This window comes from Gossypium raimondii, chromosome 5 (genome assembly GCF_025698545.1).
Source record: "Gossypium raimondii isolate GPD5lz chromosome 5, ASM2569854v1, whole genome shotgun sequence".
NCBI classification, from domain to species: Eukaryota; Viridiplantae; Streptophyta; class Magnoliopsida; order Malvales; family Malvaceae; genus Gossypium; species Gossypium raimondii.
Window position 1 is genome coordinate 7,074,588 of NC_068569.1, and position 14,376 is coordinate 7,088,963.

The window sequence follows — 14,376 nt, forward strand, 5'->3', positions numbered from 1 at the left end:
CGTCTTCTTAGTCACAAGATAAAAGTTCTTCAAATTGACAATGGTGGAGAATTTCAAGCTTTAAAAGGGTATCTATCGCACCATGGTATCATTCATCGTTTATCCTGCCCTTATACTTCTGAGCAAAATGGCATAGTTGAAAGAAAACATCGCCAAATTGTTGAATCCGGGTTGTCAATGCTTGCTCATGCTGGTATGCCTCTACACTACTGGAATAATGCCTTTACAAGTGCTATTTTTCTTATTAATCGACTTCCTACCAAGGCGTTAGATGGTCTTTCTCTATTTGAAAAACTCTTTGGGACAAAACCTGATTATCAGTTCTGCCATATATTTGGGTGTCTCTGCTTTCCAAATTTGCGCCCCTTCAACAGGAACAAATTGAATTTTCGGTCGGAGCCTTGTGTTTTCCTTGGTTATTCTCCTTTACATAAAGGATATCGGTGCCAGACATCAGAGGGTAAAATCATTGTTTCACGTCATGTTATTTTTTATGAACAACAATTTCCTTTTAAAAAACCCCAATCTCAGCTTTTACCTCACCAAAATAAAAATTTAACCACTACCTTGTATATTGTGCCTTCACCTATCAACTAATCCCCTCCTTCACGTCACACAAGTCCATCACCTCCACATATTTCTTCTACTACTCCTACACACACCATGGGACCCACCATGTGCTCACTTGATAACCCCAATCTTTATCCTCTATACCGTCCCACCCTCCTACTTTATCTGACAATTCTCACACTACAATTAACCCATCATCACACTCTACTCATATACTTTCACCACAAATTGACCAAACTCATAATTTTGACCCACAACAAGTTTCCACCATAAACACCCATCCCATGATAACTAGAAGCAAAGCTGGAATTTTTCGCCCCAAAATCCTGCTTTCTCAAGCACCTTCCTTTGAACCCGAATTACCTTCTGATATTCATAGTGCTATGGGTTATCCTCACTGGAAAAATGTTGTTTACAGTGAGCTTCAAGCCTTGATAAAAAATAACACTTGGACATTAGCTCATTTACCATCTTCTCATCGTGCTATCGGGTGTAAATAGCTGTTCAAAGTTAAGAAGAAACCAGATGGTACAGTGGACCGTTATAAAGCGCGTCTTGTCGCTAAAGGGTTCTCTCAAAATACCGGTTCTGATTTTGTTGATACTTTCAGCCCAGTAGTTCGTGCCAACACTATACGGACTGTTCTTGCTATTGCTGTTATGAAAGAATGGAGTCTTCATCAAATTGATGTAAATAATGCTTTCCTTAACTATATTCTTACTAAAGAAATTTATATACAACAACCACCGGGATTCGAAGCTCAGGGGTTGAACGGTGAGTCATTGGTATGTAAGCTCAACAAAGCATTGTATGGCTTCAAACAAGCTCCACGAGCTTGGTTCAACACTCTAAAGGATTTCCTTGTCTCCAACTTGGGTTTTCAGCCTTTCAAAATTGATCCTTCACTTTTTATTCGACACACTGCCCGCTCACAAGTGTTTCTTATGGCTTATGTTGATGACATTGTTTTAACCGACAGTTCTCAATCTGATATAGATGATATTGTCGCCCAACTTGACTCTCGATTTGCTATTAAAGATCTTGGAACTCTTCAATATTTTCTTGGTATTGAGATTTGCTCCATGACTAATGGCTTATTACTTTCACAAAAGAAATATCTTCTGGAACTGCTTCATCGAACTGGTATGCATGGTGCTGCACCTACTCCTACTCCAATGGTAGGTCTCCCTCATCTGACTCGTAATAATGGTACTCCATTTGAAGATACTCATTTATATAGAAGCGTAATTGGCACTCTTCAATATGCATGCATTACCAGACCAGATCTCACTTATTGTGTTAATAAACTAAGCCAATATATGAATCATCCGCTAGACACTCATTGGAAAGCTGTAAAAAGAGTATTGAGGTACATTAATGGAACTCTTGATTATGGATTGCGGTTCAAAAAGGGGAGTTTTAATCTTGTTGGATATTCGGATGCTGACTGGGTCTCCACACCTGAAGATTGACGCTCCACCACCGGCTATTGTATTTTTTTAGGACCAAATCCTATCATATAGTCATATAAAAAGCAGTCAGTTGTCTCCCGATCATCTACTGAAGCTGAATATAGGAGTTTAGCTAATTGTGCTTCTGAAATGCTTGGATTACAACAACTTCTTGAAGAACTTGGTATAAGTCACACACACACACACACACACTAATTATATGGTGTGATAATACCTCTGCCGTTTCAATCTCCGCCAATCCAGTTCACCACTCAAAAGTTAAACATGTTGAGATCGATCTATTCTTTGTCAGGGAAAATGTTCTCTCTAGAGCTTTGCAAGTCAACTATATCCTCTCAAATAAACAAATTGCTGATGCTCTCACTAAACCCATCTTACCTAAAGACTTTTCTCACTTTCGCAAAGCTTTATGTGTTTCTTCACCACAAACTGTAGAAGACGGGGAGGATGTTGAAGGAAACGTTACTAGTACAGACAGGTGTCAAATGACCAGTGGAGGCTCTTAACCTTTGTCGTCATTCACAACAGCCAAGAATTTTCTGTTTTTCTATTTTCATTCTCTTCAGCAGATTGCTCCACGTCTCTCCTCTTATTCTCTATTACTAAAAACTATTTTTGCTCTCAATTTCCAGTATAAAATGTACCAAAAATGATCCATCAAATAGTATGAAGGAATTCATTTTCTCATTTTCTGATTCTCTTTTATTTTCAGTATTTAGTCTATGTTTTACACTTTTCTTGACTAGAACCAAACGGATATCACTATGTTGATGAATGAATGGAGTTTGGTTTCTGTTTGAAAGAAATCACATATTGCAAAAACAACCAGCTTGACCATTGGTTGAAACGGGAATTTATCCGAGGAAGAGAAAGTTGATTGTCACACTGTGACACCATCACCTGCTTCAATAGAGTCATTTTTAAGATTTTATTGATTAAGCAACCCATGTCAACCGATAAGCTTTAGTGACCCTCACACTGGCCAAACAATTTTTTACCCTCAACCCCAAAATTCCACTTCCCTCTTCAAACCTCTCGCGCTTGCCTCCGCATCACTCCCATTTCCACCCTTCTCACTGGCGGTGATATATTACCAGCTAATGTTGTAGTTCAACTCAACAAGCTAAGTGAGTTCAACAAGTAGAAGCTATCAGATATTTTATTCTTCGACCGACGGCAATGGACCACGATAGGAACTGAAGATTCATTCTTTGAAATGGTTTCACTGAGACCAGGAGTGATCTACACATAAACAAAAGGAGCTTGAAGCTTAGCCCCTTGCACGATGTTTGAGGAAGTTGATAAATATGGAAGGCAAGAATAACCCAGATGGAACTAAGCCATCTGCCGATAGGTTTAGGTGACCCTGATATGACAGATGAATGAGAAGTTGTAAGCTGCCATTTTGGAATAGGTTTTGGAATGAAATTTGCATGGTTGCTCCTATAATGTTGTTCTTGGCTCATGGCAAGATAGAGCAAACTGTAAAGGAAAATTTTTTGCCGCTATCTTGGACTTACATGGAATGCAGGTTGTAGCAGGAAGGAAACAAGAAATTACATGGTAAAAGGCCTAAACAGGTTCGTAGTTTGGTTTTTTTTATTTTTGTCAGAACAGGTTCATAGTTTGTTTGTGAGAGTGAGAGTGGGGCTTACATGTTGTGACAAGATTACTGTAAATGCTCAAAATCAATCACCATGTAGGGAATGAGGCTTAAAAGTACATAGGGAATAAGTAGACCTGTCCATGGTAGGGGCAATGCCCACTGACTGACTACTTACCAAATATGGGAGGTTCGGGTAAAAATATAGGCTGAAATATGGGCTTGGGCAAAAAACGAGGCCCATTTAAAAAGCGGGCAGGCCTCGGCACCACTTTTTGGCGGGCACTGCCCTACCACCCAACCCGAATATAATAAATATATATTTTTTATTTTTATTTTTAAATTTTAAAATACTTTTAAAATAAATTTTTTATATTTTTTTATTTTTAAAATAATTTTTTAATGTTTATTTTAAAATGGGCGGGCAATGGGTAGGGCAGAGCTTATGATATTTTCCCGGGCTGGGCCTGGGCAAAATTTCAGGCCCATATTTTATGTGTTTTTTTTTTCTTTCCCCGTTTAGTTTTATGTGTATCAAAATTTTGCATCCAAATCTTTTGGATGATTAAAATTTTCATTAACCCAAAAGAAAAGCCCAAATCTGCTTAAACTTACGACTTCCACTAGTTTGCTGATAGCAAGCATGTCGTCGATGGACTTGTTTAATTACACCCTTCTTATATGTAAGAAATACTCAGAAAATTACAGATATTTAGCAATCTTGGCTGATATATAGCATGCGTGCCATCGATGGGCTTGTTTACACCTTAAAAAACCTATAGATGTTTTGAAAGCTTGGCTGAAATCTTGACTATTAGTTCTCTCTGGTCGGTGATTAATCTTTAAACTACCTCTAAACTCTTATGTTGTGCTTTTCACTTAATAAATTAAAAAAAGAAGAAGAAGAAGCTTAATGCATGTTTTTGGTTCGAATTTCTCATTTTTATATTTTTATCATTTTTTCTGTCATTTTATTTCTTTTACTTTCATTAAAAAAAATGTTCCCTGTTCATCCCTTAATAATAGGCTTAATAAATGTCCACGTGTATTGTTCACATGTTAGTATTTGATTGATTTAAATAGCAAGGTGAATTTTTAATAAAAATGTTCAAAGGCTAACCTGAGAGATGGAATGAAAATAAATAGATAAAGTGATAAAATAATAATAATAAGACCAAAAGTGAGAATTTTACTGCTGTATAAAGGTGAAATAGTTATTAAGCGAATTAAGAACAATTAATAACAAGTTTTCCAGCCCTCATTCAAGTTTTTTTTTTCTTTTATCCCGAACTTCATTTGTATGCGACAATAAAAAAATATCTGATATATATCGAGCAAACACCATATCCGGAATATCAACAATTTTTGTTACAAAGAGGGCCGTAGTTTACTTTAGGTATAGAAAAAGATTATGCAAATATCGGGGGATTCGAACTTCAGTTTTGATGAACTTTTGCAGTTCAGCAGTTGTTTTGGGTGTTTACGTAATAATCACTGGTATTACAGCAGGCTTGCATGCTTCTTTGTATGAATAAAATAAAGCAAAAAAGAAAGAGAGAGAGAGAGAGGCTATGACTATAGAGATCTAAAGAGAAATCAGTAGCTAAAAAACTAGTTGAGTGTGGCTGCTGGTGGAATGAAATTCAGGATGTCATCAAGAGGGGAACTTAACGTTCCATTCTTAGCACTAGTAATGCACAAGGTTCTAACTGTAACTGAAGAAAGATGTAAATGTATATATTGACATTGAATTCGTATATTTTGAATGTAGCATAATATTGGCTGAAAGAAGCTTATAAACTGTGGCTAACTATACACTGCTGATGTTCATCTTTCGTTCTTGCATTTAACTGACACAACACTTATTCTTTACCAAGATGATCGACGTTATGGATTCAACGGCCGCTGCTTAGGATAGACATGGGCTAGAACAGGAATTGGCAGAAACAGAATTTTCTTCATATGATGTCGCTAAAGACACAACACAATCTGTAGATGCTATATGCTCAACTGTCATCATGTCAGTTCTAACAGTAACACCATCCAACGGTATCCCGGGCAAGGTAACAATTCCATCCAAATATTGTACCATCTGCCTCGTGCTCGGCCCATTTGCTGCTATGGGGTTTGTACAGAGAAGGCCTAGTTTCAAAACCAACTCCATTTCATCTGCCACATATTCGCCTTCCAGTCTAGGATCGGCTGCATAGAGAATAGCTCCTGCTTTCCATAATTCAAGAACCCTATCAGTCAAAAACGTCTCTTCAGGCTCTAGTTGTGGCTCCAGGGGTTTCCTTCCACTTGCTAATTCAAGAATAAAGATTCCAAAGGCAAACACATCAGTGCTGGTAGTAGCCTTGCCAGTTCGAGTTAGCTCTGGTGCTATGTATCCTATAGTCCCAACCAGACTAGTAGTTTATAGAGTCGAACCATGATCACATAATCGGGCAAGACCAAAGTCTCCTAACCTTCCATTAAAGTTAGCGTCTAACAGAATATTGCTAGCTTTTACATCTCTGTGAAGAACAACTTGCTCCCACTCTTCATGAAGGTAAAGCAGTGCAGATGCTACTCCTTTAAGAATCTGAAACCGTTGATCCCAACTAAGGTTTGGCTTTGAATTGTTAAATAGGAATTTGTCTAGACTTCCATTAGGCATATATACATAGACCAAGAGAAGCTCTCCTTTTCGCCGGCAGTAGCCGAGGAGCTGCACCAAGTTCCTATGCCTTAACCTTCCCATGCTGACAATTTCTGAAACAAATTCCTTCATTCCTTCTTCTGAATTATGGGAGATTCTCTTGACTGCAACTTGTTCGCTTGAAGACGGTAACACTCCTCTATAAACCTTTCCGAAACCCCGACGTCCTAGTAGCTCTTTCTCTTTAAAACCCTCTGTTGCTTTATAGAGATCCTTGAAAGAAAATCTTTGAGGGCTATATTCTTTTTCCCAGTCTTCGCGTATCTCTACATATGTTTTCCTTCTTACAACATATGCAAATGCGCCACCAAAGATTGTCACAAGCAAAGCAATCACAACTATTACAGGGATAATAATTTGTAAATCTCCATTCGCCTTTGATTTTCTCCGAGGAAGTGAAGGAAGCTTTGAGTAGTCTAGGCTTTGAGCTTTCCCAATTTTACTGAAGCTCCACCCCAGAATATACTGACTGCTAACCACTTCACCAGTTGATGAAGAGAAACCAACATACATAGAATCCAATAAAACATTGAAAGATCAACGGTTGTTGATAAACGCGGTTGGCTCGGTTTATTGCTTCCCATAGGAGCTAGTGTTACATTCAGCAACTTGTCCACTTCCTCGAATCGATCCACAGCTGCATTGGATTTCCATTTAAGAGTTCCAAGCTTCTATTTTGCCCTTCATCTTCGACGAAGTATGCTGTCGGAGCTGATTCCAAGGATCTCAAGTTGTTCACGTCAATGCCAACATGGTCCCCGTTGATGGCTCCAAATTCAGGGCTTTGAACTGTGTCTAGCTCTATAGCAAACACATGGTTTGAAGAAAGGCCATTGCTTGAAGAATTAAAAAGTCCCAAGTATTGGTTTGAAATAGCCCCTATCAGCTCCATGGTAGGTGCAATAGTGAACGCAATACCATGGCCACCACTAGGATCGGTTTCTTCTGGGACAATGGCAAACACAAAGTTGGCCGAAAATGAAAGGGAATCAGAGATGTTAGATGAGGAGTTGTTGAACTTGAGGGGAAAAGGGAAGAAAGCACGGCCGATTTGTCTCTTTGAAGTGTTGGTTAGCTGTAATAGACCATTGGGTTGAATCTCAGCAATCCCATTGTGATGCCGGTTGGCTCCATTAAAGCCATTGAAGATGAACTGGTTTTCCACTTGGGAATGGGATAGCGCAAACTGCTCTAACAACATAAGAAATGTCATCAGAATAGGGATTGATCGAAGAACTGCAGTAGCAGACATTGATAGAAGAAAATAAAAAAGATGGCAAAATCAGTTTTTGTTTATATCAAGAATCTAACTGTGAGTTCTTTCCCGTCCTTTATATTTCCAAGGATTTGCAACAGTCAATAGCTTTGACTTAATCTCTTTGGTCTAAATTTTATCGCCAAAATAGAAATATCCATAATTTCGTTGATGCCCTCGTTTTATTTAAGAGTTGAAAGAGCAATAGAAAACTTCAGTCTCCATTTGAAAGGGTATGCTTTTTTTTTGTCCATTTATCATGAAGAAAGTTTCGAAAAGGAGTCCCCAGCATGAGATGGACTGGCTTTGATATGGAATCTTATTAGATTCATCAATGTTGAGAACAGCGTGAAGGAAATGGAGGTGATTACCGAGCTAGGTAACGTATATTATGATTGTTGACATTCAATTCAATTTTGGTGTATGCTAGTAGGACCGGCGACTTGGGATCTAATAAAAACTAATATTTTTCAATCCTTTTTTCTTTTTCTTGTAGGGAGTGCTTTTTTCTCAGCATGCTAATATTTTTCAACTGATTAGGTGAGAAGTTATTTCTTGGATACAAATTTGATGATGTTGATCCTTCAAACTGAGATTTCCGGCAACTTTCTTATTAGAAACACCCTGGTCCAGAAATGAGAAAGGTGTCTTGGCATCAGGGATTAAATTTACCCTTAACTTGGTTCCAATATTATTTTCCTTCCTATTCATAACTGCAATATACCAGAAAAAAATTGAGGGGGCAGGGATCAATTTAAGTTACCATATGACCTACCTCACAAATCTTCAAATAGTGTTTCAATAGTCATAATTATTTAAGTAGATATTTATTAAATAATTTTGTTTATTGCTAAAAATATGACTATTCATTTGGTAGTTAACTAGTTTTAATCTTATGAACAGACATGAGACCTCCTATAAATAGAAGAGAAATTTCATTTGTTTTATAAAAAAATACTACAAATTTTTTTTATAGAAATTAATATTCTTGCTATGCTCTGTTTAGTGTTCAATGGATTGTTTTCGTCAATGCAAAGCGTAGACGGTCATTGAGTTTCATTGTAACATCAAGATTCATTTGTCAATAACTCTTTTACATATCATAATATAAGTAGGGGCAAAAAGAATCTTAAAATAAAGTGATGTTGATACAAGCCTTAAAGCCTTTGTTAATTTCTCATAAATTCTTTTCCACCCCACACACCAATAAATATGAAATTTGTTTGTGTGCAAATATATTGATTTGACAGTCGGCCACGGTTCAATGGGAAATTGTATTTTTAATCGTAAAATGGATTCGTCACGGTTCAATGGAAGGTTATATTTTAAACCTTAAAATGGATCAATAAAAATCTATCTAGAAGAGAAAATTAACGAACACTATCAATATTTAGAAATGGAATCCATGATTAGATCGGTTTAATGATACTTAAATAAATAATAAAGAATTTATAAAATAAAAATATTAAAAATTTATATATCAATTGGGTAAACTGCAAAAATAATCACTTTTATTTACCTCAGATTACATTTTAATCACTTATGTTTGAAATGTTATGTTTTAGTCACTTACATTATCGTTTTATTACGAAGCGGTCACTCTACTATTAAACTCCGTTACCTCCTTAACCATGGTCCTATATGGTAGTCCAGATGGGTTTTAAATATCAATTTGAATGTCTAGTTGTTGGGATGAAAATATGTTTTTAATTAAATAAATTTAATTTGGACTATTACATAGGACTGCCGTTAGGAAGATGACGGAGTTTAACGGTAGAGTGACTACTTCGTAACAAAACGATAATATAAGTGACTAAAATATAAGATTTTAAACATAAATCACTACAATATAATATAAAATAAACAAAAGTAATTATTTTTATAATTTACCCTGAAATAATTCAACCGTCAAATGGTCCAACGGGTCTGACATGCTGGTAAATGTAAACTAAAGCTATCAAAGTTTTGTGTCTAATTACATTGAAATCCCCGGTTAAAAATAAACTAAAACTAAATCGTGCCATGTTGCCACAACTGGAGACATTGTAGATGTCGCCCAATCTGAATGAACCCAAGGTTCAACCATGATTCATAATGAAGCTCAGTACTGCAATGAACGACTCCCTTTTAAGTCTTTAGCCACTCTCACCCACTCTCCTAAAACCTGTTTCCAAAAGCAAAGAAATTGGTTCAAGCTTACAGTGTCTCCTTTATTTACTCCTCAAACCCATAAAAAAAACCTTGAAAACGAAATGCATTCTTTCGCTGCCCAATCCCATCTCCTTCCCTCTTCCATCCGCCGGCAATGGCCTGCTTCTTCCTCCCGCGCTTCCCCACGCCCCACCAAAATTAAATGTCTCCTCCCTTCTCGAAACCCTGAACCCCAGAAGCCCACTTCCCTCTTCAGACCTCTCGCGCTTGCCTCCGCTTCCGCTGCCACTCTCTTTATCCGCATCACTCCCATTTCCACCCTTCTCAGTGTAGGCGGCGGGGAATACAATTTTGGCGGAACCGGCGGTGGAGGAGGAGGAGGTGGTGGTTCTGGTGGTGGTGATGGAAGCAGCGGCAACTTTTGGGAAAAGTTCTTTGCGCCTTCGCCGGCAATTGCGGACGATAATAACCAATCCCAAGAATGGGATTCTCATGGATTACCAGCCAACATAGTAGTTCAACTTAACAAGCTCAGCGGGTTCAAAAAGTACAAGCTTTCAGATATTTCATTCTTCGACCGACGGCGATGGACCACGGTTGGAACTGAAGATTCGTTCTTTGAAATGGTTTCGTTGAGACCAGGAGGGATCTACACAAAAACCCAATTACAAAAAGAGCTTGAAACTTTAGCAACTTGTGGAATGTTCGAGAAAGTTGATATGGAAGGCAAAACTAACCCAGATGGAACCTTGGGATTAACCATTTCTTTTACAGAAAGCACTTGGCAATCAGCTGATAGGTTTAGGTGTATAAATGTGGGGCTAATGGCTCAATCCAAGCCTATTGAAATGGACCCTGATATGACAGATAAGGAGAAATTGGAGTATTATAAGAGCCAAGAGAAGGACTATAAGAGAAGGATTGAGAGAGCTAGGCCTTGTTTGTTGCCGGTGCAAGTGCATAGAGAAGTGTTGCAGATGTTGAGGGACCAGGGGAAAGTGAGCGCTAGGTTGTTGCAGAAGATAAGGGATAGGGTTCAGAAATGGTACCATGATGAAGGGTATGCTTGTGCTCAGGTTGTCAACTTTGGGAACCTGAATACTAAGGAAGTGGTTTGTGAGGTTGTGGAAGGGGATATTACACAGCTTGTGATTCAATTCCAGGATAAGCTTGGGAATGTTGTTGAAGGGAACACCCAGCTTCCTGTTGTCAGGAGAGAGTTGCCTAGACAGGTAGAGTTGATGGCTATGGCTTGGTTTTTATTTTCTTCCTGTTTTGAATGTTTTAAGGGTAGTTTCTGAGCCACTAAGAAACTATTGAAGGGTCACATTTTGCATTCTGATAGTTGTTATGGTTTTTTACCTTCAATGCTAGTTGTAATAGGTTTGATCTTTGCCCTTCAAGTATATAACTCTAGAAGCATATATTTAATTTTTTTTCTATATTCAGAAGCTGCAAAAAATCAGAGAAGAAAACTTGATATAGCTGAACAGAAAATAGCAGATCAAATGTAGACGGGGGGGGGGGGGGGTAACAATTATGTGAATAACAAGTAAAGCACTGACTTTGCTGCTCATGAATAGGCTCTCTGAAACTATAGATTTGCTGATAAGATATGTGTCTTCATTTCAACTAGTAATGAGCGATCTTTTGTTGATTGGAGTGTTCGGTTTCGCACTCCTGTGGATGGATTGTTAGTTTATACCTTCAGTTATAGAGTTGCTAAATATGCCTGTTTATTCAGTGCCTGAAATATTGTATTCTTGGTTCCTCATTTAAAGTTTCACTGTTGAAGGTGATTAATTGTTGATTTACGTCTGTGCTTTTGATTTACAGCTTCGACAAGGCAACGTCTTTAATATTGAAGCTGGGAAACAAGCCCTGAGGAACGTTAACTCACTTGCTTTGTTTTCAAATATCGAAGTGAACCCACGACCTGATGAGAAGAATGAGGGAGGCATCATTGTTGAGATAAAGCTCAAAGAGCTGGATCAAAAATCAGCTGAAGTCAGTACAGAGTGGAGTATTGTACCTGGACGTGGGGGGCGTCCCACATTGGTATGCGAATCTAGTTTTATTTTTTTACTCTGTGATTCCACACGTAGATGATAAGCTATTGCGGCTTAAACTAAAAAGCTCTGACTTAAGTTGTTTGCATACTATGCTTTCGTTTTCTGTTCAGGCTTCACTTCAACCTGGTGGAACTGTCTCTTTTGAGCACCGAAATCTCAAAGGTCTTAACAGATCTATTCTTGGTTCATTAACCACCAGCAACTTTTTTAACCCTCAGGTGATTTCTCCTAAATATGCATGTTGTCCTCTCTCTCTCAGTTGAGGTTTTTTTCATTGAGTAGTTCACCTGTGATTAGTGGAAAATTTTCATCCTAGGGTGTTCTGCTTATTCTTTTTTTTTTTTTCAGGATGATCTTGCTTTCAAGCTAGAATATGTGCATCCTTATTTAGATGGTGTTTATAATCCACGCAACCGGACCCTTCGTGCAAGCTGCTTCAACAGCAGGAAACTGAGCCCAGTTTTCACTGGTGGCCCTGGAGTTGATGAAGTCCCACCAATATGGGTTGACAGAGCTGGTGTTAAAGCTAACATTACCGAGGTAATCTGCTATATCAATAACAGTTCCAGAAGTGATTTTTGGATTATATGTACCATTGAATCAGTTGTAATCAATCTGACTCTCACAGAATTTCACCCGTCAAAGTAAATTCACTTATGGACTTGTGATGGAAGAGATAACAATGCGAGATGAAAGCAGTCATATTGCCTCAAATGGTCAAAGGGTGCTGCCAAGTGGTGGCATCAGTGCAGATGGACCTCCTACTACTCTCAGTGGTACTGGTGTTGATAGAATGGCATTTCTACAGGCAAATATCACACGTGATAATACTAAGTTCATAAATGGAGCTATAGTTGGTGAGAGGAATGTGTTCCAGGTTAGCCCATATTTATATTGTAAATCTTTTGAGTGAACTAGGTACTCTCTCTTGGCTGATATTTTTCAATGTTGGGAATGAGGTGACAGCTTTGATAGTATTACACATTTTCTTGAAACATGTTGGTAAATGGACCTTAATATATCAGATTTATTCTTAGACAGGTAACAACATCATTCTCATTTTAGCATTATGGCAATTCCTTATGGAATAAGCATAATTGCCCAGTTTTCTGGTTGTTGGATATTGGCATTTTGAAATTGCTCAAATTTATCTTAAGTGACCTATTACCTACAAAAGTTGTTTATTCATAAATCTACTTTCATCTTTGCTTAAAATTTTGCTTCCTAGCTTATTGCTGGCATTTATTTACTCAATGCAGGTGGATCAAGGACTTGGTATTGGCAGCAAGTTTCCATTCTTTAACCGCCACCAATTAACACTTACCAGATTTCTCCAACTAAAGCAAGTGGAAGAAGGTGCTGATAAACCCCCACCACCTGTTCTAGTCCTTCATGGCCATTATGGAGGCTGTGTGGGCGACCTTCCAAGTTATGATGCTTTTACTCTTGGAGGCCCCTATTCTGTGAGAGGTTATAACATGGGTGAATTAGGTGCAGCCAGAAACATTCTTGAGGTATAATGCTTTCCTAATCTCTTCTTTATCTTTTGATGTCTTCATCCAGTGTATTTCATGGGAAATGTGAGCTGAAGGGGAGGATTCTGATAACAAAAGAACCCTGGGGGAGCTAGTTAACTATTTACATCACATGAAATGACTGTATTTATTTGAAATCCTTTTCCTGATGTTACCTGCAGCTTGGAGCTGAGATTAGAATACCAGTGAGAAATACACATGTTTATGCATTTGCAGAGCATGGGAATGATCTAGGAAGTTCAAAGGATGTAAAGGGGAACCCAACAGAGGTATACAGGCGAATGGGCCATGGTTCATCATATGGTGTTGGTGTCAAGCTAGGTCAAGTGCGAGCTGAGTATGCTGTTGACCATAACACCGGAACTGGTGCAGTCTTCTTCAGATTCGGAGAAAGATATTAATATGAGATCTAGGGTCAAATTTTGCAGTGAGATGCAGGGAACTAGGTATACCATTTAATCGGCTTTCTTGTTTGAAATAATAATTTCTAGTTTTAGATCACAAGGAAATTGTTGGTTTGTGAGTAACACTTTCCATAATTCCCGAAGCCCCCTTTGCCTATTATATGTATATATCTTCCTAAAGCAAACTCAATAGAACTTGTTCATGGTATGCTGTCATGGACTAAGTTTTGTCTTGATCCCCTTGCGCATTTGATTTGAATTTGTGATCTTGAATATCTTCTCAAGTAATAAGCAAGTCACAAGTTGGTCCAGAAAACCGCTCCCTGTTTTATCGAATTGCTTTACCTTTCTGTTGTTTGCTTCTACTTCTTCATCTATGCTGAGCTATTTCCTCAGAAATTCCTCTCCAATAGCTTGCCAAGGCTGAATTCAACTAGTTAAGCAGGACTGTTCATTCTTGATATTTGATCAGAGGATCAAAAACGTATGAATTTGTAATCCACATGATTTACAGTGAACCAAAATTTTTAATCATATATTGGTACTGCAAAACACGATAACATCATATGATAATTTCCTCTCCCAAGCTTTTTGGCTTTTCTCGTCAAGACAC

The 14,376-nt window shown here is 38.0% G+C and overlaps 2 protein-coding genes across 2 annotated transcripts; one reads left to right on the forward strand and one right to left on the reverse strand.

The window, feature by feature from the left end:
- Positions 1-5,554: 5,554 nt before the first annotated feature.
- LOC105766772 (L-type lectin-domain containing receptor kinase I.8-like) lies at positions 5,555-7,598 on the reverse strand. Its single transcript, XM_052631549.1, is given in 3 exon segments — positions 5,555-6,876; positions 6,879-6,971; positions 6,974-7,598. Coding segments are annotated over 3 exon segments (2,040 nt in total).
- Positions 7,599-9,670: 2,072 nt separating this feature from the next.
- LOC105769682 (protein TOC75-3, chloroplastic) lies at positions 9,671-14,079 on the forward strand. The gene is made up of 7 exons (XM_012590464.2): positions 9,671-10,984; positions 11,589-11,810; positions 11,935-12,042; positions 12,173-12,364; positions 12,453-12,701; positions 13,084-13,338; positions 13,521-14,079. The coding sequence occupies exons 1-7, from the start codon at positions 9,686-9,688 to the stop codon at positions 13,758-13,760; spliced, it is 2,565 nt and encodes an 854-aa protein (XP_012445918.1). The 5' UTR covers positions 9,671-9,685; the 3' UTR covers positions 13,761-14,079.
- The last annotated feature ends 297 nt before the right edge of the window (positions 14,080-14,376 follow it).